Source organism: Lytechinus pictus, chromosome 12, assembly GCF_037042905.1.
Source record: "Lytechinus pictus isolate F3 Inbred chromosome 12, Lp3.0, whole genome shotgun sequence".
NCBI classification, from domain to species: domain Eukaryota; kingdom Metazoa; phylum Echinodermata; class Echinoidea; order Temnopleuroida; family Toxopneustidae; genus Lytechinus; species Lytechinus pictus.
Genome location: NC_087256.1, coordinates 29490949 through 29515312, shown reverse-complemented (window position 1 = coordinate 29515312; position 24364 = coordinate 29490949). Strand labels below are relative to the sequence as shown.

General features: G+C 36.4%; 1 protein-coding gene and 1 non-coding gene across 6 annotated transcripts in view; both read right to left on the bottom strand.

Annotated features, from left to right (window-relative positions):
• The window catches only part of LOC129272712 (ATP-dependent RNA helicase A-like), a 46130-nt gene that overhangs the window by 12346 nt on the left and 9420 nt on the right, over window positions 1–24364 (bottom strand). For all 5 annotated transcript variants that reach the window (XM_064107308.1, XM_064107307.1, XM_064107310.1 and 2 more), the window contains exons 7-23: window positions 19977–20023; window positions 18945–19081; window positions 15778–15879; window positions 14920–15072; window positions 11824–11898; window positions 11225–11416; window positions 10210–10351; window positions 9705–9787; window positions 9052–9208; window positions 8071–8171; window positions 6727–6825; window positions 5181–5295; window positions 4324–4418; window positions 2684–2757; window positions 2109–2261; window positions 1460–1620; window positions 871–982 (exon numbers count right to left, since the gene is read on the bottom strand). In XM_064107308.1, coding sequence (XP_063963378.1) covers window positions 871–982; window positions 1460–1620; window positions 2109–2261; window positions 2684–2757; window positions 4324–4418; window positions 5181–5295; window positions 6727–6825; window positions 8071–8171; window positions 9052–9208; window positions 9705–9787; window positions 10210–10351; window positions 11225–11416; window positions 11824–11898; window positions 14920–15072; window positions 15778–15879; window positions 18945–19081; window positions 19977–20023 — 1998 coding nt within the window. The remainder of the gene's footprint in view (window positions 1–870; window positions 983–1459; window positions 1621–2108; window positions 2262–2683; window positions 2758–4323; window positions 4419–5180; window positions 5296–6726; window positions 6826–8070; window positions 8172–9051; window positions 9209–9704; window positions 9788–10209; window positions 10352–11224; window positions 11417–11823; window positions 11899–14919; window positions 15073–15777; window positions 15880–18944; window positions 19082–19976; window positions 20024–24364) is intronic.
• TRNAH-GUG (transfer RNA histidin (anticodon GUG)) lies at window positions 17070–17141 on the bottom strand. Its single transcript has one exon. It is a non-coding gene; the product is annotated as a tRNA-His (tRNA).

The following is a 24364-nucleotide window of genomic DNA, read 5'->3' as shown; positions in this document are numbered from 1 at the left end:
AATCAATTATTAAAATTCATATCAACCTCAGATAATTCATTTTTTTTCCTTTCACTTGGTTCTATAATACAATTAATATGAAATTTCTTGAATCATTTACAAAAGAAAAGAAAAGAAAAAAAAACAATGGAGGGGCCAGTCTTCACAAAACTTTGTTGAAACAAAATTCCTGCAGTTGAAATAAGATACAAAATATATCATCACTGGAGTGTTTTGCAGACCTGCCAACCTCTGGGAATGAAAAACTGTATTCTGTGATAAAAAAAACGGTATTTTTCCCCAAAAAAGTGTATTTCATAATAAAATGCTTGGCGCACTTGCTCATCGCGGCGCTCAAGCTGCATGCAAGCTAAAATGCGCACTGCTCTTGCAGATGAAAAAAAAACACATTAAAACATGTGTATATCTTCACCCTGGTTTGAACAAAATGATTGAAAAAAAAAACAAGTTACCTGAAATTACATTGATCTAATAACCATATTTGTGCACGTTTTATGAAATAGAGATTATTTTTCTCAATAAATTACGATTTAGTTTAGTTTTTACAAAAAACGTATTTTTCAAAGAAAAAACTGCCGTATTTTGGTTGCAAAAACGTACTAAATACGGCTAAAACGTACTGGTTGGCAGGCCTGGTTTTGGCCTCGTAAATACATGTACATTTTTGTGATCACTTTTGCATTGGCTAGATAATCAATAAATTGATATTCTGTTCAAACTTTCAATCTTAAATAAAATGAATCCCATGCATCATTTCCAATAGGAAACCATTCCCTTTCAATTCATTGTTATTGCAGCGCCTTATGCACTTCCCCTGAATATTTGAGATACAAGGGCTCGTCACCCAAGCAGCGAAAAGATTCTACTTACAAAAGAACACAGCCAAGGATTATCATTTTTCCAAGACGTGGTTCGATGGGCATCTTAGCCAAGATACGCCCTACTGGAGTGAGCTCTTCCTGATGGTCTAATGCATGCATCTCTGTTAGAATAAAAGCACATGTCAAACATTTTAATCAAGGTGATTGTGATTTTCATCAATGACAATGCTTAATAAAAGGTCCTGCGTGCGCCGAGTGCGCTTTTCAATCCTTGCATGCGTGATTACAATGCCAGGTGCCCTATCACCGTGCGGAAACCACCACGTTATTATGCGTTTTGCTACAAGAGAAACTTGTTCCACCCTTATTTTATTATTTTCCTCTATTCGGCCCCGAATTCATACTTTTTAGATGACCTTTCATACTTTTGTGTTCCTGTCATATTTTGCATTAAATACATTTTCTTTTAACATAGAGCAGCCCTTTATGGTACATAACAAGAAAGAGAGATAGACAGAGATTACATCTTGAAGATACATCACAATGCTTCCAACAGCTCCATTAAAGTATCCCAGCACAAATCATCCACCTCCCTATTCACAGAATGGTACGGTCTGATCTATATTCGACATGCATACCCTTCAGAGCTGCTACCGCTTCTACCACCGAGTCAAGCGGGGGTGGTTCAATGGCTTTGCCCAAGAACTCTGCAATGGTACCCAGTCGGAGGAGTTTGATGGTGAGGGCCAGTTCATGAAGGGGTGTCCGGAAGATCTCTGGAACGGTGTGCTGCTCCAACCTAGAGGAGCAATAGAAGAGGATGAGGTGGCATTGTCGAGAACAAACAAACTAAACAAATCAATCTTTGCAATTTTAACAATAAAACATTTCACATCCTTTGAAAATGGAACTATATCATCACATCATTAACTCGAAATGTAAGAAAAAAACATAAAAATAAAACAGGACTTTACTCCCCTTGAGCAGAAAATGGTAAAAGGCCAAGTGAATTGATAAATTGTGAAAACTGAGCAGATATAGATAAGGGGTCCTGTTTCATAAAGACTTTTTATAATAACATATGCAAAAATTGCCATCAACCAATCAGATTGAAGGATTGCATAATTGTTATTATAACAAGTTTTATGAATCAGGGCCCAGAAGCGAGAACCTTTCCCGGTCTCTTACATTTCTAGTGTGAAAAGGGTATAACTCTGCAATATCTAATTGCCCCTACAGACTATAAATGATTAAGAGACATAGTGAAAACATTTCCCACTCTCTTACTTTTCAAACCTTGGACGACTGACGAGATGGAAGCAGAAGCCTGGCCGAACTCTTCCAGCTCGACCTCTTCGCTGTTCAAGGTTGGTCTTGGATGCCCAGACAATGGCATAGTTAGTCATGTTGTTATGGGATGTGAACAGCTTCATCTTGGCTCTGAACAGAAGGAAAAGTAATTTAAAGAGGAAACGAACTCCAAGAGTTATAAGCAAACAGTGTATCTCTTGCAATAGGGTCATGTGCTGAATTATCAATATGATACCAACATTTTATTCATTTATCAGTCATCTTCCTATGATATTATTTTCAATCGAAGTATTCTCAAATATTTTCATTCCGTCCTTATAATTATCTACATGCATGTAAGCAATTTGTTCATTATTGTGAAGGCTTGAAATGAAAATGATTAAATTGAAATTGAGAATTAGGATAGTCTTGATACATATAACCTTTCACATAACAATCAGAAAACTATTGTGAATTTTGGTTTCAAATTCAGACATGAAATGTCATCTTTATTGGAAACTTAGAAAGAATCTGACCTACTCGAAAGAGAGAGTGTATGGAGACAGACTTACTTGCAGATATCCACCACATAGACGACATCATTGATGGTGATACTGGTCTCGGCAATGTTGGTTGATAGGATGATCTGTAGGAACACAATAATATAAATATATATCAATGCGGAGTTCATAATGAGTTTAACAAAATGTGTGAATTTAAGTTTGGTGTTGACAACAGGTAATGGGGCTATTATCAACTACACCATCCAAAGCATCAAGAAAACAGATGAGACCAGGCGCCCGTTGCAATCAATCGTAACTCTAAAAATCATGCTTTTCAACCAATCAACAGCGCGCATTTAGGACTTGCGATTGATTTTTTGGCTTGCGTTTAAACGCAACTCTTTCTGCAACGGGCCCCAGGGCCCCGTCTTACAAAGAGTTACGATTGATCCAATCAATCTCAACTGTATGGAAATCCATCCATACCATAATATTTTCTACAAGAAATTGCACGAACACTTTAGTAGACAAAGAGACTCACATTGAATCTTCAAGAGAATGATGAATGAATGAATATACATTATTTTCTAGAAAATATTTTGAACAAATGTGCATTTTAGATGTTGACGTTGCTGGCCGTCCATAGTTGTGATTGATCGGATCAATCGTAACTCTTTGTAAGACGGGGCCCTGAGCTGCCAACCTTAATTGTGAAAAAATCCTATTCTTTATTTCTTTATATCCTATTACCCTAATTTTCTTTAAAATTTTGAAAAAAATAATCATCATTCTTACAAGTTAAAAAAATCCTCTTTCTAAAGGGAAAATCCTATATTTTTCTCAATTCCCCTTTAAAATCCTAATAAATATATAGCATGAAATCCTACCAATTGGCAGCCCTGTGAGGCCAATGCTGGGACTAGCCCCGCTAGATGCCGAGTTACTAATAATGTGATCAGTGTCATGTATCTACACCATCATTTGGTGTTAGAGCGAGGTTAGGGAACCCAATTCACACTCTCTACACCAACACTAAACCTTGTCATCACTCAATGGACAGGCCCTGTATGTTCTCACTGATCAACCAGGGTAGCACAGGGGCCTGCAGCTACGCATCGATTAAAAAGACGAAACGTTACAAGAAAAATTTACGGGTCAACCACCATTTCCCAAGACACAAAAGATAGCGCAGGCCCCATGTAAAGATTGAAAATTCAAGAAATAATTAACTGAACATTAAATCCGAAGCTTAGGGATAAATATGGATCGATTACTGGACCTATTTGTGAGATCCCAGGAAAACTGAAGTGTTAAAAAAGGTTAGTCATCACTTTGAAAGAGAATCACTGTGATCTATGCACGTCTTGAGTACAATGTGGATGACCTATCTAAGATAATTGGCGTGAATGAGTGATGTCACATGTATAATGATACGCATGAATCGTTATCACTCTTCAGTAGCGCACGCAGGGGGGGGGGGGGTTACAGGTTTTCAAACCCCCTTTAATTTTTTTGAAACCCAAAACCCCCTAAGAATTCAATACCCCCCTACAATTTAGTTGAAGACCTTTTTTTTTTGGGGGGGGGGGGGTAGGAAACGACATAAAATTTGTGGTGAACCCAGACTTATTATTTAAATTTGTCAACATTTCATTCAGCTTTAACCCACCCCCTTTCAAAAATCCTGCATACGCTGCTGTCACTCTTACCTTGGTTACTCCCTCTGGCATGGTATCAAAGACTCGATGCTGTTCTTCCTTTGGAATCTGAGAGTGGAGTGGAAGGATGCAGAAATCACGCCCACCTAAAATTTAAAGAAGACGAAGAAAAGATTTCATGCAGAAATGTCAAGAATATCCTATAAATGACCAACTTTGGCCCTCTTCGATGACTAAATAGGTATCCTTTCACCACAGATCCTTACAACCAACCAGTAGGCACTTATTTCACTTTGGAAAGAGATCAAACTGAAAGGTTGACACATCAACACAACCATAAGAATGATAATAATAGGCATTTGTAGAGCGCCTTCTATCTAGAAACAATCTATTCCAAGGAGCATTTTATTATTATTACCCCGGCTTTAGCTCGAGCTGTAATTAATCCTGCCAGGTACCCATTCACCTCACCTGGGTCGATTGCAGGACAGTGTGGATAAATTTCTTGCTGAAGGAAAACACGCCATGGCTAGGATTCGAACCTACGACCTTCTGTTTGAAAGGCGAGAGTTCAGAACCACTAGACTACGACGCGCTTCCATGAATATCAATTGCTTTCAAAGCATATTTATGAAATGTTTCATGCAAAGAAAGTAGTGGTACTGGTCTGAGAATTTTTTTGAAGAGGGAAATGCCTTGAAGCAGTATGAGAGATCCCTAGTACGTGGATCCTTCCCGAAATGATCTGTTTCTGTTGCATCATTCATATGTTGTAATGCTCTTAAATCAGTCTGACATGAGCAGTTTAAGTGGAGTGGAAACTGGGAGTCAGAAGTCCAAAAGGGTTTATTATTTCATGGAATTGCCCATTATGTCTTCTTCTTCAGAAGTTGAGTGTGATTACTCACCAAATTTAGGATGTTCTTGGAGATGTCTCATGAGGGCAAAGATCCAGTTCCAGCCAGGCAGAAAGAAGAGAATAGCTCCAGGAACACCCAACGTACCAATGTAGGTTAGAAGGTTCTGAAAGGAGAAATTAAGATATATAATAGAGTGAATGGCAGTGCACATATTTTGTACCAATATGCATTGCAGATTCCATGATGAAAGCTTGAAGACTAGAGTTAGGTCCCTATTTGAAAAAAAATGTATGTTTGCTGTACTGGAGGGAAAAAGTGAGGGCCGGTCAGTAGGTGCTATATCAAAGCTCTTAGATCTATTTTCATATCTTAGAGGCATGAGGCATGGGTGCGCACAGAACATGTAAAATTGAGATCAAGGGTCAGCGAGTAGCAAGCATTCTCTGTTCAGAGGGCAACATATCATGTGCACTGTGAAAATCAGTACATGCGCAAGAGTAAAACAAACAAAAAAGGAGGAAGACAATCCAACAAAGAACTTCCCTCTTCTCTAAACTTAGTTATAGAACTTATTGTTTATGTTTCCTTGGCTCAAATAACATTGGAGGGGGCTTGTTCAGACTTGAGCTATTACATAAGTAATGGGAACTGGATGTACCATTGCCAATCAAGCAAATGGAAACATATCCCCTATTTAGCATCATTTGTGAGTAAGAGAGAATTCAATTAAATTCATTTCAAGCTATTGGGTCAGATGCATAAAAAGTAGCAATCACTGGCAAGCAACAGCTAGCTAAGAAAAAGATCATGCTTCATCAATTGCTTTATTTCATATGCATAATCCTTTGCTAGTGCCTGAACCCTTTCCTTGCCTTCAGAAAGCAATCGCTAGCGGTTTGAAAAATAGCTGGTGCGAACACGACTCAAAGAAAAGGCAGAACTCGAACGCAAAGGTGTGGCAGTGCAAATTACCGCTTCTTTCATATAACATCTTTTCCTGAGACATGGCTTCAAACTAACTTGTTTCTTTTTGATAAATTTATATATTTGGGATTTGGTTTTCACTTACTAAGAAGAACACATATACATGTAGGCTACTGTACACCTTGGGGTTCTCTCTCAGGTGCATAAACATGTTTAACAAACTCGAACGTCCTGATCAAGCAAATGCTCAAGCTGCTATGACGGAGGTTAAAAAAACCCAAGCAAGCGTTTACACGCACTAGCAAAATGTTTGCTTTATGCATATGCTTTTTAACAATACCTTAATTGTCAAGGAAATGCTAGCAGTCAGTTAGCGATTGCTTGAACTTAGTAGCAAAAGCATTTGCTCTCTCATTTCTATGCATACGGAATCAGGCAAAAGCCAGGCAAAAGCAATTGCTACTTTTTATCCATCTGACCCATTTTCTACAGTGGGAATTTGTTTTGTTTACAGGTCAATAAAGAAATGTAAATAGATTACATACATGAAAATGTTTGTAAATAGAAAATGGATAGATATACAAGCATCGATAAAATGATACCACAATTTGGTAACTAAAATTCAGTTCATTCACTGATGATTAACAGAATATAAATGATTTTATCTTACCTCAATGAGGTCAAAGTTCATCTCTTTCTCACTCATCTGCATGAGGGCTCGTCTAGTCTGCTCTGAATACTCGTTGCTAATAGTCTTGTTCATATTCTCCTTTAAAAACCAATGAATGAAATTGATTACGATTGTAGTGGACTGATGTTGCTCTTTAACAGAAATAAGAAACTAAAATGCACACATGGATTAATCAGCCCCTTAAATACCATCCATATGAGATTACACAGCAGCACAACAATTGTAGATAATTTGAGAAAAAAAAATATTTTTTAGAATTTCATCCTCCTCCATGCATTGCACTACTGGCCTTGAAAAAGACACTAACTTTAGAGTAAATGTCTGTTTATGTTTTTATGACATGGCAAAGGATTAAAACGTTGTACCCAACAGACTGGCCGGTAATCAGAATAGGGTTAAACATTACAGATCACATCATCTCCATATTGATAATTCTGCATGAAACAAAGCAAAGTCTATGAAATCCTTAATCTACAAAATCCATTCTTCCATATTTTGTATTTTCTGACTACATGCATGTACACAACAATTTTGTTTGCATTTATTCTAGATATGGTTGCATAATTGAAATTGAATCTTACTGAACTGGAATAAGCCAGTTCGTAGTTCCACTCTGCGCATGATCAGAGGAAGATCATTGGTACTAAAAAGACACGGTGGTTTAAAATTTAATGAGATAAGCACCAACTCTGATGTCTTGATTATTCATCAATTCTTTTGAATTGTGGTTTTCATTTACATCCATAACAAGCAACAATGCACCCACGAACGACCAGTATTTCAGTTTGCCAGTACATTGTACAACATGCTATAATATGCATTCAAAGTAGAAATGCAACAAATACATTCACAGAGTGTTCATTCATCATTGGTGTGCTATTCTAGTCACCCGGTCTATTCAATTTCTGCATCCTGCTATGTAAGGCATGCTTACATAATACCTTGCTTTGAAGTCTGTCTATCATAATGAAATAAATGGAAGGACATTTGACCAAAATTGTCCTTGAAGTAACTACGACATGGGCCCTGTCTTACAAAGAGTTACGATTGATCCGATCAATCGTAACTCTATAGAAATCCATCTGAGCCATAATTTTTTCTACGAAAAATATGCACAATGTCCTTTGTATGCAAAGAGAAGCGCAGTGAATTTTCCAGAAAACAATGATTGCATGAATATACATTCATATCTAGAAAATATTTTGAACAAACATGCATAATAGATGTTGATGTTGCTGGCCGTCCATAGTTGCGACGATCGTATCAATGGTAACTATTTGTAAGACGGGGCCCTGGTCTATAAAAGGTCTCTATCTAACTCACCTCCCCTTCTCCATCATCATCCTCCTCGTCCCTCCTCTTTCTTCTGTTATCAAGCCTGGGAACAAAGCCTAGCATCTGAACAACATCCTCTAGGTAGTACTCTGAAGAAAAGCAACAGAAACAGGACAAATCAACATGAGAACTACAATCAACTAACATCAGAATTACAGTCAGGGGTGTGAGTGGTCACAAATAAAAAGATCTGAAAAAAAGCTGTTGATATAATCTGAAATAGAAAGAGCTCCCATTCTTGTTGTACAGAGGAAAGTAAAAAATAAGCTGAAATTAAACCGAAAATGAAAACAAAAAAAATCTGAAATCAGCTAAAAATCTGAACTCTCACACCCCTGTAGAGTAAATATAAAGTTTTTAGTACAAAATGGCAAAATCCTCGAATTAAATTGCTTTAAACAACAGGATTTCAAAAATTGCTCCCACAAAGTGTCAATACCAATGTTATATAAATCAGGCACATGAATTCTAAAAAAATTGGGTTATAAAATCACACTGTTCTCTAATAATTGTCCACAAGCTCAATGGCCATCTTGAGTGACACCTTACATACCTAATACCGTCACTTCTCTCATTTTATGTATTACAGAGGAATCATACATAAATACCTCCATTACTCATTCTATTTACAGTGTCCCAAATGCAAGCTCCATTTAATAGTTGCTTACCCTACTTGATGCAAGAAAAAGGATGTTGGATTGATATGAATAAATATGTACATGTATAGGTGTTACATAATGCTGTTTGCAAGTTACAAGGGATTTTACTAACAACTTTACAAATGACTGGTGATCCTTTCTTGTGGTACATGATACGCTCCAGATTTTCATGAGAAGTATATTTCCTGAGAATGACCACCAGTCGTTCACAAAGTTGCTCATAACTTAAAAACAGCTTTATGAGACACCCACCAGGTTCAGGAAAAAATCACAAAGAATAAGGCAAGAATGGTCAATGAACCGTATTCACCTTGAACAGGGTGAGCTCTCCCAAAGACCTCTATGACGGGGCAGTCCATGAAGTAATGACTGAACATGGTGGTGTCGATGGTAGCAGACATGAGAATGATCCTCATCCCAGGGTTGGCTTTCAACATGTCTCTCAGTACCACCAACAGGAAATCCGTCTGGTGGGTGGAGAAAGAGAGGATAAATTTGGACTTAACTCAAGAAATCTCAGTGATTTACCAGATTGTTCAATCAATTTAACTTGTCTTTGGGAGCAGAACTTTTTTAAAAAATATACAAAAGCATTCAGTATGTGAATGAAATAAGAATGATATTATTGCAACATTTATACAGAGCTTTCATACTAAGTTTCAAAGGACTGCATACAAATAACCCAGCTTTAGCATGGCTACTCAATATGTGCAACATTCAAGGAATTTCTTCCTACCGATTACAGTACAAGATAAAAATCTATTGGGTGGGGGTTCCCGTCAATTCCATTATTTATGCCATTATCTACAAATCAGAGATATGACTTAAAACGGTTATGAACACCTAAAATTATACAGAATGAGCTATTTTGTACACTAAAGTTTTTTTATGGCATGAAAAAGTGGAATTACAGTATAAGGAGTTAGCAATTATTTCAATCAAAATTCAAATGTGATTACTTACATTGAGATCTCTCTCGTGAATTTCATCAACAACAACATGAGAAATACCACGTAGACCTGCTTCCAGCTTCCTCAATAATGTGCCTGCAAGAAGAAGTGCCAAATATTAATTATTTAAGTAAACCAAAATTATTGCTGGGGTGCCAAAACTTGTATCTCTTGATTGATGGCCTCTCTACAATCAATTTCCATTTCATTGAAAATGAAGCCATGATGCTGCATTAATAAGTTGCAAAAATCAGGAATTTCCTGATGTAGTTAAATGAAGGTGATCGATACCCTCGCAGTGCCAGGATGATATGTCTGGCATGTCTTCACCCCAAAACAAATGTCTGTGTCAAGTATCATGAGCATTGGACAAAAACTGAGGAAGTACTTCGATCTGCAACATTTGCAAATGACCGACCAACCGCCTGTCTGACCACCCATCCAACTACAGATTCCTATGTATCCCTTTTAAACTGTATCTGTGCAGTATAATGAAAATAATTATAATGCCCACTTGCCTACAGTCATGAAGAGCATGGCTCCAAGGGGGCGGGGCCTCACAGTGTCGAAACGAACAGAGTATCCAGCACTGACACCCAGAGGCTCGTTACGTTCATATGCAACACGCTCAGCGATGGAGATGGCGCTGATACGGCGAGGCTGCAATAAAGAAAACAGGAAACATGATAGGAGTTTGTACATATTTACCAGGAGGAAGTTTTTATACAAGTGTGCTAAAATCTTAAATAATGAGAAATGATATTATCTGTAACCAGTCCAATTAAAGCCAACCTGCCTCAGCCACATTGAAAGAATGGCATCAGCTCGAGTCCTAAAATAGTCAAACAGTTCCCGGTTCCTTACCCACAATGCAATGCTTATATCATGTAGTCTTATAATACACAGAATGTGAAAAAAAATGTCTACTTTACTCTTTCTAACAGATATATGTTGCTGAGGATAAAAACTATTACAGGTTATCTCCACGATCCAAACTTTCCAAGATGTAATGGCCAAATTCATTTACACACTTCCCTCAGGCAAGGTGCTTATGGGAAATTGCCAATTGGCCTACAACCACTTGGTCAGTTTGGAAGAACTCTTCACCAATGTTCTCGTCACCATCTCTTCAACTGGTTTCCAGACACACTTTGACTAAACACGTCTTGTTGCTATTTGGGTGCATGTTTAACGTGAAATTTGAAACTATAGCGTAACCATAATCATCAGTATTCTGCACACCTTGTGTACCGAGTAGTTTGCTCAACATGCACACACTATCATACTTTCAGGCAAAGATTGCTTCTTGCCGGTTGTAACCTCTGCAATGCTTATACCAGTTTAACAAGGCAAAGCGCTCTTGAAAACCACATCGCGAGGTGAATACCCCTTACACGTAAAATCCCTTCCAAGGCCACTTTGAACGTTACTGATTAATGGAAGCATGAGACATACCCATTACACGCAAAACTGGTTTAAGAATGTAGATGAGCATACATGTAGGGTCATTAACGATGGTCTATGCAAACGTACCTGAGTGATAGCTATATTGCACTCTGCTCCTCTTCCTGAGCGGATGTAGCTGTCAAGGATGAACTGTGGCACCTGAGTGGTCTTACCGCATCCTGTATTCCCTCGGATGACCACTACAGAGTTGTGGTCTATGGCATTCAAGATCTCCCTCTCCGATTGGAAGATGGGTAGAGACTGCCGGTCATCTTGGATCTGGAGAGGAAAATTGGGGTGAAGTGTCAGGTTTTTATTTTTTATAAACAACGGATTGTTAACTTTGAGTGGACAGACCAAAAGGGACATGGAGGACAAATAAGTTTAACAGGAAAGGAAGCCAACAAACCAAACATGAAATGGGCCGGGAATGCTTGCTCAGAACAGAAGAAACTGGTGCTCAGCTGTGGGGGCCTCATTGCACTGACAAGTGTGAAGAGGATTAAGTTTAAGTACGTCATAAACAATGAATTGCTTAAAATGAGTACAATCTCCAAAAAATATAATTTACTTTCATAGATCTCTAAAATCATCAACTGTGTTTGGTTGCATAATCACAGGAAGAATAGAAGAATAGACTCAAGAAGTTGTTTATTAAGCATTGACAAGATAAAGTTGTGTCTTACCTTTCTAAATTCAGGATTCTGTTGCTGGCCTTGATGTTCTCGTTCAAGCTCTGCACCTATCTGCTCAAGAGACATCTATGTAAATGATATAAATGAGGGAAAGGAGACAATCATTACCATCATCAATTAACTCATCATCACTATGATCACCCCACCATCATCAATATATTATTCATCATCATCCGCAGCATATTCATGTTCACCTTCTTCTTCATTATCATCACCACCACCGCCACTGCCACCGCCACCATTATTATGAATATCATCATGATCTCACCCTAATTATTACCATCTCCAGCTAATCATCGTCGTTGTCATCACTTCATCATCATCATCGTCAACAATTGTCATCAAATCATCATCATCATTATCATCATCATCATAATTATCAACATTTACACAAGTTATTTTCAATACCATGGTTGAGCGAGTACACATTGAACATATTTAAAACCTACAATGTGTTGCCCAAATTGTCTAAGTGTTTTTTTCACAACATATGTATTATTAATTTTTTTTTTTTGCAACTGATACAAATATTTATTTTTATATATTGTATACAATTTGTTTTGGTTTGACGGAAGTGAAATAAATAAATTTGAATTGAATTGAATTGAACAAAATGCAGGGAAAGGCCAAAAAAACACTTCTTCAATGGTTCAAATATTGCCACATATGAACAATAAATTATAATATTGCCTAAAATGTGTTGCTGCTCATGCCAATCGTGATTAGTCAAATCCATCTTAATACCACAGATATCGTCTATTACAACAAAGTTTCAGAACAGCAGCGTTGAGGTCTGGAATTCATTAAGGAGACAATCTTCCCATAGACTATCAACCCTACTTGGTGGTGATTTTTTCCCTGACTGCTAAGAAAGCAAGAATGCTTGTAAGCAAGCAACCAGAGGATCAACGGCTTAAAGGAGAATGAAACCTTTGGAACAAGATAGCGTGTCTGATAATAGAACAAGTGGAATGCCTCTGGCCGTCTCACCTGCATCACGCGATTCAATATAGCAGCAGTGCTGATTTTGAAAACTACTATAACTCGCACAAGATGTTCAGTGATACTTGGTTACTCTTATTTCCACGTTTTATGAACTAGACCAATACACTTATAGAGATATGATGGCAATTCAAAAAATACCCCCAACGTGGCCAAAGTTCTTTGACCTTACATGACCTTTGACCTTGATCATGTGACCTGAAACTCGCACAGGATGTTCAGTGATACTTGATTACTATTATGTCCAAGTTTTATGAACTAGACCAACACACTTTCAAATTTATGGCTGTAATTCAACAAATACCCCAATTTGGCCAAAGTTCATTGACCCTAAATGACCTTTGACCTTGATCATGTGACCTGAAACTTGCACAGGATGTTCAGTAATACTTGATTACTATTATGTCCAAGTTTCATGAATCAGATCCATAAACTTTCAAGTTATGATGGTAATTCAACAGATACCCCCAATTCGGCCAAAGTTCATTGACCCTAAATGACCTTTGACCTTGGTCATGTGACGTGAAACTCATGCAGGATGTTCAGTGATACTTGATTAACCTTATGTATAAGTTTCATGAACTAGGTCCATATATTTTCTAAGTTATGATGACATTTCAAAAACTTAACCTTAGGTTAAGATTTTGATGTTGATTCCCCCAACATGGTCTAAGTTCATTGACCCTAAATGACCTTTGACCTTAGTCATGTGACATGAAACTCAGGCAGGATGTTCAGTAATACTTGATTAACCTTATGGCCAAGTTTCATGAACTAGGTCCATATACTTTCTAAGTTATGCTGTCATTTCAAAAACTTAACCTCAGGTTAAGATTTGGTGTTGACGCCGCCGTCGCCGCCGCCGCCGTCGCCGTCGGAAAAGCGGCGCCTATAGTCTCACTCTGCTATGCAGGTGAGACAAAAATCAAAGAAACAGATCAACGAAAGTTTGAGAAAAATCAGACAAATAATGAGAAAGTTATGAGCATTTGAATATTGCGATCACTAATGCTATGGAGATCCTCAAATTGGCAATGCGACAAAGATGTGTGATGTCACTTGTGAACAAATCTCCCCATTACTTAAGTATATATTTCACTTAAATTTCCTCTTCTATCACATCTTTCAGTAGATCATGTGTTCTTTCTATAGGAGGGCATGTAATACAGATTTTTAAAGAATACATCATGGATAAAGAGTTTGTATCACCATAAGAAAAAAGCAAAAAGAGACATTTTGAGGGTATTTTATAGTCCATCAAAGGGAAAGTTGTTCACATGTGACATCACACATCCTTGTCGCATTGCCAATAGAGGATCTCCATAGCATTAGTGATTGCAATATTCAAATGCTCATAACTTTCTCATTATTTGTCCGATTTTTCTCAAACTTCCTTTATTCTTATTCTTTGATTTTTCTGTTTCAAAACAAGCCTACTTGTTCCAAAGGTTTCATTCCCCTTTAAAGGGGAATCCAGCCTTGGCCATAAAATGTTGTGTTGGGAAGGAGAAAAATAAATTAAACAGAATGGTGAAAGTTTGAAAGAAATCGGACAAGCAATAAGAAAGTTATAGCTGCTTTAAAATTGAGATCACTAATGGTATGTAGATTTCAAATTGGCAACCGGGTAAGTAAATTATGACAAGGGGCAAGGACAACTTTCCCATAGGCCATGTACTTTATTATCAGGGATTTGTGGTTTTTTCCTAAGTACCCATTCCCCTGGGGCAGTAATCTAAATATAACCCAGGTAGTATATATTTTTATGTCCTCATGAAAGAAAAATATAATTTGAAATAAAACTTTTGGGAAAAATAACATTTTAGCCATAATATGTATTGGAGTACATAGAAGAGTAGTCCTTGCCTTACATCACTATGAAATCCCATATGCGGCCAATTTGAAGTCTCCATGGGTATAGTGATTACCAATATTTACAACTCTTAAAAATTCATAACTTTCTTGTTGTTTGTCCAATATTGTTCAAACTTTCACCTATCAACTTGTCTGATTTTTCTCTTTCTTATAAAAACAAGTTTTTATTTGGGTTGGATTCAATTTTAAGGTCCTCTCTGAGGGACTTACATGAGCAATGGGCCCTTCATCGATATTGCAGTTAAGCCATGGGTTCCAGTTGTTCATGGGAGGAGACCAGGAGACTCCAGAACAACCTCTTGGTCCTTCAGGATTGTCAAAAACTTGGTTGGCAGTATCCCCGCTGATCGACACGACCTCTTCCTGACAAGAGAACAGATTAGATTAACCGTTATTTCATTTGAATACGTCCATCAGTACACAACAGTTGTGTTAAGAAATTTGATTGTATACTAAAAAGCATGAATGCTTGTCCATATTTTCATCACTTTAATCCTAATAAGACTCTGAATTTTTCACAATAAAGCTGTAATGAAAAAAAAATACCTAAGAAAATTGTATTATTATTTTATTAAAGTACATTTGATCAGAATCCTACAAATAGTCTATGAGTAAAAAAAATAACAGTTTGGGGTCCTTACTTTACTTAATTAGATTTCACACATAAATTAGCATCATTAATTAGTAAAGAGATTTTAGCATAAATTTGACCTTACAGTTTTGTAGATTATGTCATAGGTAACATGCATGCCAGTTTTTGTGACTATTCCGCTGTCGATGACCGAGATCATGGGGGGGGGGTGTGGGTGGGCTGAATCAGCCCCCTAGTGTTCTTAGGCATCCAGTCCTTTCAGGGATAATTAACAGATTTTCCACTGATTCATGGTTTGTTTTATTAGATTTCGCTTATATTTTCATAACTGTTCACTGCATTTTTTATGATTCAGATATTTTTTTTTCTTTCTGCATTTTGGAAAACTGAAGATTCAACTGTATCACCATGCCGACCTTCAACCATGCTGATCTTCAGATATGTGTGAGATTGCAAACTTGCTACGTATTACGTACAGGATTGGGTGAGGGTGGGACTGTGCTAAGATTCAGTTCAAACAGGACATTGGTCAGCCTTTCTTCAACATCTTTGTTCAGCAACACATCATAAGGTTCCAGCTGGAAAAGATTAAGAGAGATCACAAAAGCTTATAAGAAATCATATTTGAAGACAAAGCAAACAGTAAAGTACTGTCAACTTACTGAAGATCTTTATAAAGTACATGCATAATGAAATGGAAGTTTCATCTGAACACAAGAGAATTTCAAATAATATTATTGTCCTTAAAACTTTCCACACATGACCTTGACCCTTGATCTCTGTTCCCCCAAACTAATGAGATCATTGTCACTCCAGTAAGCATGCATCTTCCAATTTTGAAATTGATACGTCAAATGGTTATCAAAGGAGCAATCACAAGTACAAGGCATTTTAAGGGATATATTGGTCTCTGTGACCTTGAGTATTTGACCTTGTGACCTGCGAAACTTCTCAGAGCACCATCGCTACATCATGCATACATGACACAAATACGAGATTGATCCATCAAAGTGGATTTTAAGGTGTAAAATGACCTGTGTGACCTTGAATCTTTGACCTCATACCCTCAAAACTAAACAAATAATTGTCAGTCACATATGCATACATGATCCAAATACGAAGTTCACCCATCAAAGAGTTCTTGAATTATCTGACTTATCACAAGAACAGTGCTTTTTAAGGTGCATCATGACCTCTGTGACCTTGAACCTCTGACCTCCATACCCCCAAATAATCAAATCATTGTCACCCCCATAGGCATACATGATTTAAATACAAAGTTGATCCATCAAAGGGTTCTTGCATCATCGCAAGGTGCATAATGATCTCTGTGACCTTGAAGCTTTTAACTCCATACCCCCCCCACACACACACTATAAAGCAGTTCATTGTCACTCCCATAGGCATACATGATCAAAATATTAAATTGATCCATCAAACGATTCTTGAGTCATTGCGAGAACAGAACAGGACTGACAGACAACCTGAAAACACAATGCCTCCAGCATCACCAATGGTGAGTGGAGGAATAAAAATGATGTCCCCCTATGAATTGTCTTAACCCCCCCCCCCTGAAATAAAAATCGAAACAACCCGACGCTGCCCCTGGTTAGCATTAGGTTTCATTGTATCATGTGTTCATTGCCGACAATGTTCTTATGATAAAGCCAATAGAAAATTGATAAGGATGATACTACGGTTAGCAGACAAACAATATTAAGCTACATCTTCCATGGTTTGAAAAATGAGATGGAAAAAAAATGGTGGTTGCAGTGACCAGGATTCGAACCTGGGTCTTTACATTCACAATGTAATGTCTTAACCTCTAGACTATCACGGCCTCACCACAAATCAACCTCAAATTTAACGTTCAATAGTTGAACTTTTTGTAATGCAGCTAATACTATGCACGGTAGAGGCTTATGTGGGAATACCATTTCATGGGGAATTCCACAAACCCCCGGCTAGTTCTATTTTTAGCATCCTTTTGTTTGCAACCTGTACAGTCATGCACAATAGTGTTATCAGTATATGAAGGTGCGATGAAAAGGCATGTGGGTAATGTATTTCAGTCTTATTATCATAAATCAATAATTAAGGTTTCCTACAGGACATTATTTTTTAAATGCAATTCTATGATATTCAGAATAGCATTATCTTGAGTATGTGTTTTAAAGGTAAATGCTAGTTTTGGTAACGATATCAAAATGAGTTTGTACAGAATCCAATGAAATGACCACCAAAGTGTCTGTTTGTATAAATAAAACGCATGTGCCAAAGGATTCTGGAAAAAATTGTGTAATTGCTGAGAAATCAGCAAATAAGCACAGGATTCGGGCAGAGCGTCGGGCCCGACGCTCAAAGCACTAATTATACACAGTCCCACGTGCGCTTATCTGTGTTGGGGAAGTTCAGTATGAACATTTTTCAGCGTAGATTTCAAGATTTCACAAAGTTCAGTTTATGTAACTGTACCAGATCTAGATCCTCGATGATATACTGACAATTAAGCCTGGTTTTACAGACTTTCTCATGAAATCAGTGTTTACTGCAACTACTGGAATTTCTCTTTAAGTGTTTGCATCATAATATTGAAAAGAAGTTATTAGATGTGATTTAAGTAGTGCAGAAATACGTTCTCTCAACAGAGGCATGAACAACTTGAAAACATATATCTGCACTACCTACTAACAATGTATTTAACTGATAATAAAACTGATAATAAAATAATCATAGCATTACCAGCAGCTTTCCCTCATTATTTTCTTCTTTAATTTTTTTTTCTAACATGCATTGAGACCTTGTGAAATGTATAATGCACTATATAAGAACTGTTTTATTATCATTAAATTAACAATGATTGCAAACATGACGGCATCTAGTGTGAATGTCCAGCAGTAAACAGATATACTGAAGCAAGTGTCTTGTACATGTACTTCTCCCTTTGAATTGGGGATACAACCTTTTGCAGGTTCATCAAACACTTCTCTTGTACATGTATGTTCTACTTGTCTGAATAAATGCACAAAAAAAAACCCAAACAAACTACAAATACCAATGTCCCCACTGCAATCATTCTTATCAAAGATTTGAAAAATTTTACCCCAGTATTTTTACTTAATGGAGCACAATGTGGAATCAAAGGATTTGACATTTTACATAGCAATATGCAATATCATTATTTCATGTTATGTAATTGGAAAAATTTTGTTTTAACTAAATGCTTTATTTTCACCTGAATACATATGTAAGGTCTATTTTTGCATTTTAAAAATATAATTAGCTAGCTGTTACATTGTATTTGCATTATATATTTTTTTTAACATGTATATATTCAATGATGTTAATATAAAGGGGAAAAAAGTTGATTTAAATGGAAAGGAGTGAAATTGAACAAGCATGCAACAAACATTTAAAAGAAATCAGATATAAAATAAACAATATGATTATTGCATAGTTACCACATAGCAAGGAGGCTTTGGAATGCTGAGATGATGCCATAATCTTACTCTTTTTCTATAATGTATTATATGGGATTAAAAGTATTATTTTTTGCTTTAATCATGCAAACCATCAAATTTGATGTCAAAATAAAAACTACACTGATATCCCCTTCGATATCCAATAAAAAATGCATTTTTACCGAGTCAGCTTTCTTTGCTTTACGTTCTCCAGTGAATGCTTCAATCTCCTTTAGATGGTAGAGCTGTCGAGTCAATGAGAGAGCGCAGGACACCGATGCCGTCTTCTTATTAGAACCTTGCTCTCGGGCATGGATTGCTGTAAAATACACAACAAATGAGCACGTTTGTGAATTCAAAGTTTTGTTCTAAGTACAGTGGAAAAATTCATAATAACATATTTATACTACAATGCAATTTGGGGAAGGTATAGTGGGTACCTGCGCTGTAAAAGGCTGCAGGGCTAAAGCCAAGGTAATAATATCCAATGAAGCGCATAGGGACGCATTTGGCAGTGATATGCGCTATATAAGCAAGTTGGTATTATTATTATTATTTTAACAAGTCAAGTAAAGGCATCCATTAAAGGAGAATGAAACTCTTGGAGCAAGTTAGCTTTTGCGAAAGCCGAAAAATCAAAGAATAAGATCAACAAAAGTTTGAGTAAAATAGGACTAGCAATAGAAGAGTTATGAGCATTTGAATGTCGATATCACTAATGCTATGGAGATCCTCCCATTGGCAATGCGACCAAGATCTATGATGTCACAGATGAACAACTCTCCCCTTTTGGACACTGAAAATATACCCCAAAACATATCTTTTTGCTCATTCTAATCATATGACAAACGATTCATCAATGATATAATGTTGTGAAACCTCTGTACTTGTCCTCTCATAAAGAGAACACCTCACCTTGTGATAGACTCTATAAAAGTGAGAATATAAGTGAAATAAGTACTAAAGTAATGAGGGAGTTGTACGTGTGTGACATCACAGATCTTGGTCGCATTGCCAATAGGAGGATCTGCATGGCATTAGTGATCTCAATATTCAAATGCTCATAACTTTCTTATTATTCATTCAATCTTCCTCAAACTTTCAACAATATGTTTCTTTGATTTTTCTCTTTGATATGGATTCAGCTGGTTTCAAGGGTTTCATTCTCCTTTAAAAATGATATGTATTACAGGAAGAAGCATTATTGTACTTACTGCGTCGCTTTGATGCAAGATAGATGGACATTTCAGCATAAAAGGACCTACAGGATGACAATCCATTTAATTGATTAACAAATATTTCACTGTGCAATGTACATCCAAATCATGAAACTAAACTTAGATTTCAAGAAAGCCTCTTTACGACACAATAGTGGCATACATGTAAGAAATACAGAATATATATGTACTATAATATGTTAGATATTTGCACTTTTAAAATACCATGATAAAAACAAATATGTAATATCAGACAAATGTTCATTACATCCCTTCGTTCAAAGCCTTACCATGAAATAGAAAAAAATTCTAAAAGTGATAAACTCATATGTAAAACTTTATAGTTTATTCATAATTCCTATGAATAGGTTACTGAAAGAACAAACAATCGAAAGATACCATTTCATTTAGTATAATTGAAATCAAAATTCATATTTAATCATTTTTTACAATTTTGCATTCAGCTATAGGTTTCATTCAAAGTCGCACAAAAAGAAGATGCAACAGTTGAGAAAAAAGCAGGGATTTAGCTTTCTTAAATCCTTTGTTTATTTTTTTGTCACACCTTCACTTATATGCCTCTTTAGATTTTCTGCTCTTGTTTGAATAAAATATCAATAAAAAGTCTGAACTTAAAATCTACATCAAGGTCACCGGATTATGAAAAATAGAAATATATATGTACATGTAAAAAAGATAGCATGCTTAGATATTGCAGAAAAATTTGAAAAGTTGAAATAAAATGGAATAGCTTCGAGAGTTTGGATTTCTCTTTAATTTTCCTATTTTCCATTTTGATGGAACTTAAGTATTTACATGCGAGCTTCTTGAAACACCCCTTATTCTACACGGTACTAACCATATTCCTCAAAGCGTCTGGTCCGAGGCCCCTCCACCTCATTCAAGCCACCAGAAGAAAAGCCAGCAGCCAACTCTTGATGTGTCCCTTTAAACCACTGTGAAGGGTTCAGTGAGCAACCAGACTAGATGATTAAGATCTTAATATTCAGTGGCATTCTGGGTAATGCAGCATATCACCTCAATTTCCGCCCCTTTCATTCTTATAGGGACAACTCCCATTGGCTTTACTAAACCTTGTGTCACCACAATCACAGGCTTTACATGACAGTACAAACCTTGATCCCATATTTCAGTCTACCTACATGTATAGTGTCAATGTTTGTTAATACGTGTATCATGTTGAACCTTATGTTCATTTCTGTACAAATTTTAGAAAAAATATTGCCAAGTATCACAAGGATATAAAAAAAAATGCACATATTAAAGGCAATGTTTTCCCGAAGAACCCTTAGACAGTGAACTCCTCATTTTCACTTTAGATGAAATCATCAAAAGAAAATAAAATATGGTATGGTTATCCTTCATACTGAATTTTGCTCTTGCGTGAAATGAAATCAAGTATTGCACTTTCAAAAGCAGGTCTTTACTGTTATGAACATATTAGCTATTCTGGGTAATATTCTCTTTCCTCCTCAGAGCATACAATTACATGTAGTTGTAGTTAAAACACAATATGTATTATTTCATTTTCATCATTATCATGTTTAAGGATGCAATTTATATCCAGCTGTCAAAATCCTATGACTATGGTGACCCATTTTGCCTCGTAAAAGGTGATACGCCACATTTAGCCACTGTTTTTTCCCCACAAAATGTGTGGTTCCTCACTGACTCCTCCAGGTGGTTCAAAGAACAGCCATCAAGTGATCATGAGCCCTGTTGCATTCAACTTACATTTGATTGCATTTCCTGCAATCATCTTGCTTCTACGTGTAATCTCTTACAATTAACTGCTCTTTATTGCAACTATCTGCCAAGTTTAATACTGCATTCAACTGCTTTCCTTTAATATTTTACCAAGTTTGTTCACTCAGTTACGTGTCCTGTTATCCAGGTCTTGCAATCAACTTTTAGCCATCCATTGCAATCGCATCCATTGATCAAGTCTCAACATTTCTTTTGGTTTGTAAATGTTCCCATGCAATAAATATCATTTGTTCAATATGATTACATTTTAAAAGCCAACTGCAAGAACTTGTATTGGACCAAAAAAATAAAGAGCAAGTTAAACACATCAGGGCTCTCTTCAAACATGAGGATCCTGGACAACTCTGACTTTTGGACAACAAACCCTCAATTAAATTTGACCACTTCTTGAATTTACAAATTCCCAAGTCCAATAATCCTAGTTGTCCAGGACCCATGCACATAATTTTTAAGTACATACTTCCCACCATGAAGATCATGTGATTACAGATCATGTGATCCAGATTTTAGCACCTGATTACGTGATGAGTATCACATGACTTCTTGTTTCTTTGATTTCATTATCATCTGCTGATCTACAGCAGAAGTTTGATATACTTAGCTTCAGAAAGACAAAAGTTCTCCATGTTACCTCCCCTAAGGTTGCCAAATTTTAATGTTCATTTTAATTGGAATATTGGATTTACTAATATAAAAGTTCCAAATGGTTATACTTATTCATAATGATGCAAAAAGAAGCATAAACTGTAACATGCTTTGGATTATCTCTTTTCTTTCAAAGTGTGAAATTTCAAACAATCCCAGAATGCATTTTTTTCCCTTCAAAAATAATCTTCACTCTCTTGTTTCACTATACAATGGGGAAGACACTCTAGATATATCATGTGATCAAAGACCATGTGATCATGGTTATGTCACCTGATCATATGGCCAATATCACATGACATATCTTCTATTCTTACACTGGCTGCTGCTTTTCTTCTGGTTCAGTGGCTTTCTTAAACTCTAACTTTCTATCAACGCATATTACTTTTAAATCAATAGCATGTTGATCTTTGTTAATCACAAATACATATAAGAAATGTCATGTGATCAAAGACCATGTGATCTAAGGTCTGTCACCTGATCACTAATATTAATGTTCCTGATCACATGGCCAATATCACATGACATATCTTCTATTTATATACTGCCGTTCTAAATTCTTCAACAATCAATAATGCACAACATTTTCTAAATCTATTATAGCATCTTAGTTCTTCATTATTTTTTAAAATTACATACAAGAAATATCATGTGATCAAAGACCATGTGATCTTAGGTCTGTCACATGATCACATGGCCAATATCACATGACATTTCTTTTATTCAATACACCGTTGCTTTTCTTCTGGTTCAGTGGATCTAACTTTAACAACCAATGTAGAATATTTCTGAATTAATAGCTTTTCATGACTTAGGAGTTACATATAAGAAATGTCATGTGATTACAAAGCAATATGATCAAGTCACCTGATCATATATGCTTTAGATCACATGATATCTCTTCATTCTACATGTACATTATTGGGTGAAAGCATCTCTGGTTTGGTAGCATCAAAATTCCACAAATTTGTATCATCAGCAGTTCTCTGCCTCTTTATCATAAATGGTAAAGCGCTAATTTATATCATAAAAAAATATTATAATCAAGGTCATAGAAAATCAAGATTGAAGACAAATCCTGCAAATGTAACATTGTGGTTATGAAATAAAAGGGTCTTTCAAAAGGAAGAAATAATATTCAAATATATTTCAGCTGATCTCCAAACCTTTTTAACTGAATGTAGGAAAAATCTTGCTGAGAAGTAGAAAAGAAACAGCAGTTTCCAAGATATATGATGAACATTTTCAAGAATATGAAAATTATATAGATAAAAAAAGTTTAGAATGGTAAAAATCCATAAGATTTACTCTTAAAGCAAATCGTTCAGATGCTTGATAAAGAATACATGTAGCTAATTTTGTACACTTTTGAATTCTTCATACAAGTTCATTTGACATGATTAATCACTTTGCATACTATCTTTATAGAAATGTAAATCAATCTGAAGTCCCAAATGAATCACATACGAGCAGGTGTGATATCTGATTAAATGCTAATCCATTTCTACAATCAGAGTATCAAATTTCACATTCTGGGACCTGTAACATGCAAACGATCATTAGGTGAATTCTAATATTTAGCGACCATAAACAAATTACAATGAATTATAAATACCGTAAGTAACGGTGTATTAACCGCACCTTTTTCTCGGCGGGATATAAGCAAAAGTCGGGGGTGCGGTTTATACACGGTGACGGGTCTGAGCCCGCCCGCGTAGCCCCTCCCGAACATGTAAGAAGTCTGCCAGTTCACAACACATCGAGTGGCCGGCCGTAGCCGCCCAGTGCAATGTCGTTTAGAGGGGTATGAGCCGCGGGTAATGGGTAGCGATTATTATGATCTTATGATCAAATACTGTCGTAACAAATGCACCCACCTTCATGACACTAATTTCGACTTTATTCTCGATTCAAAGCAGCGAAGTTCCCTGGCTAAGTTCATAGAGACGCCA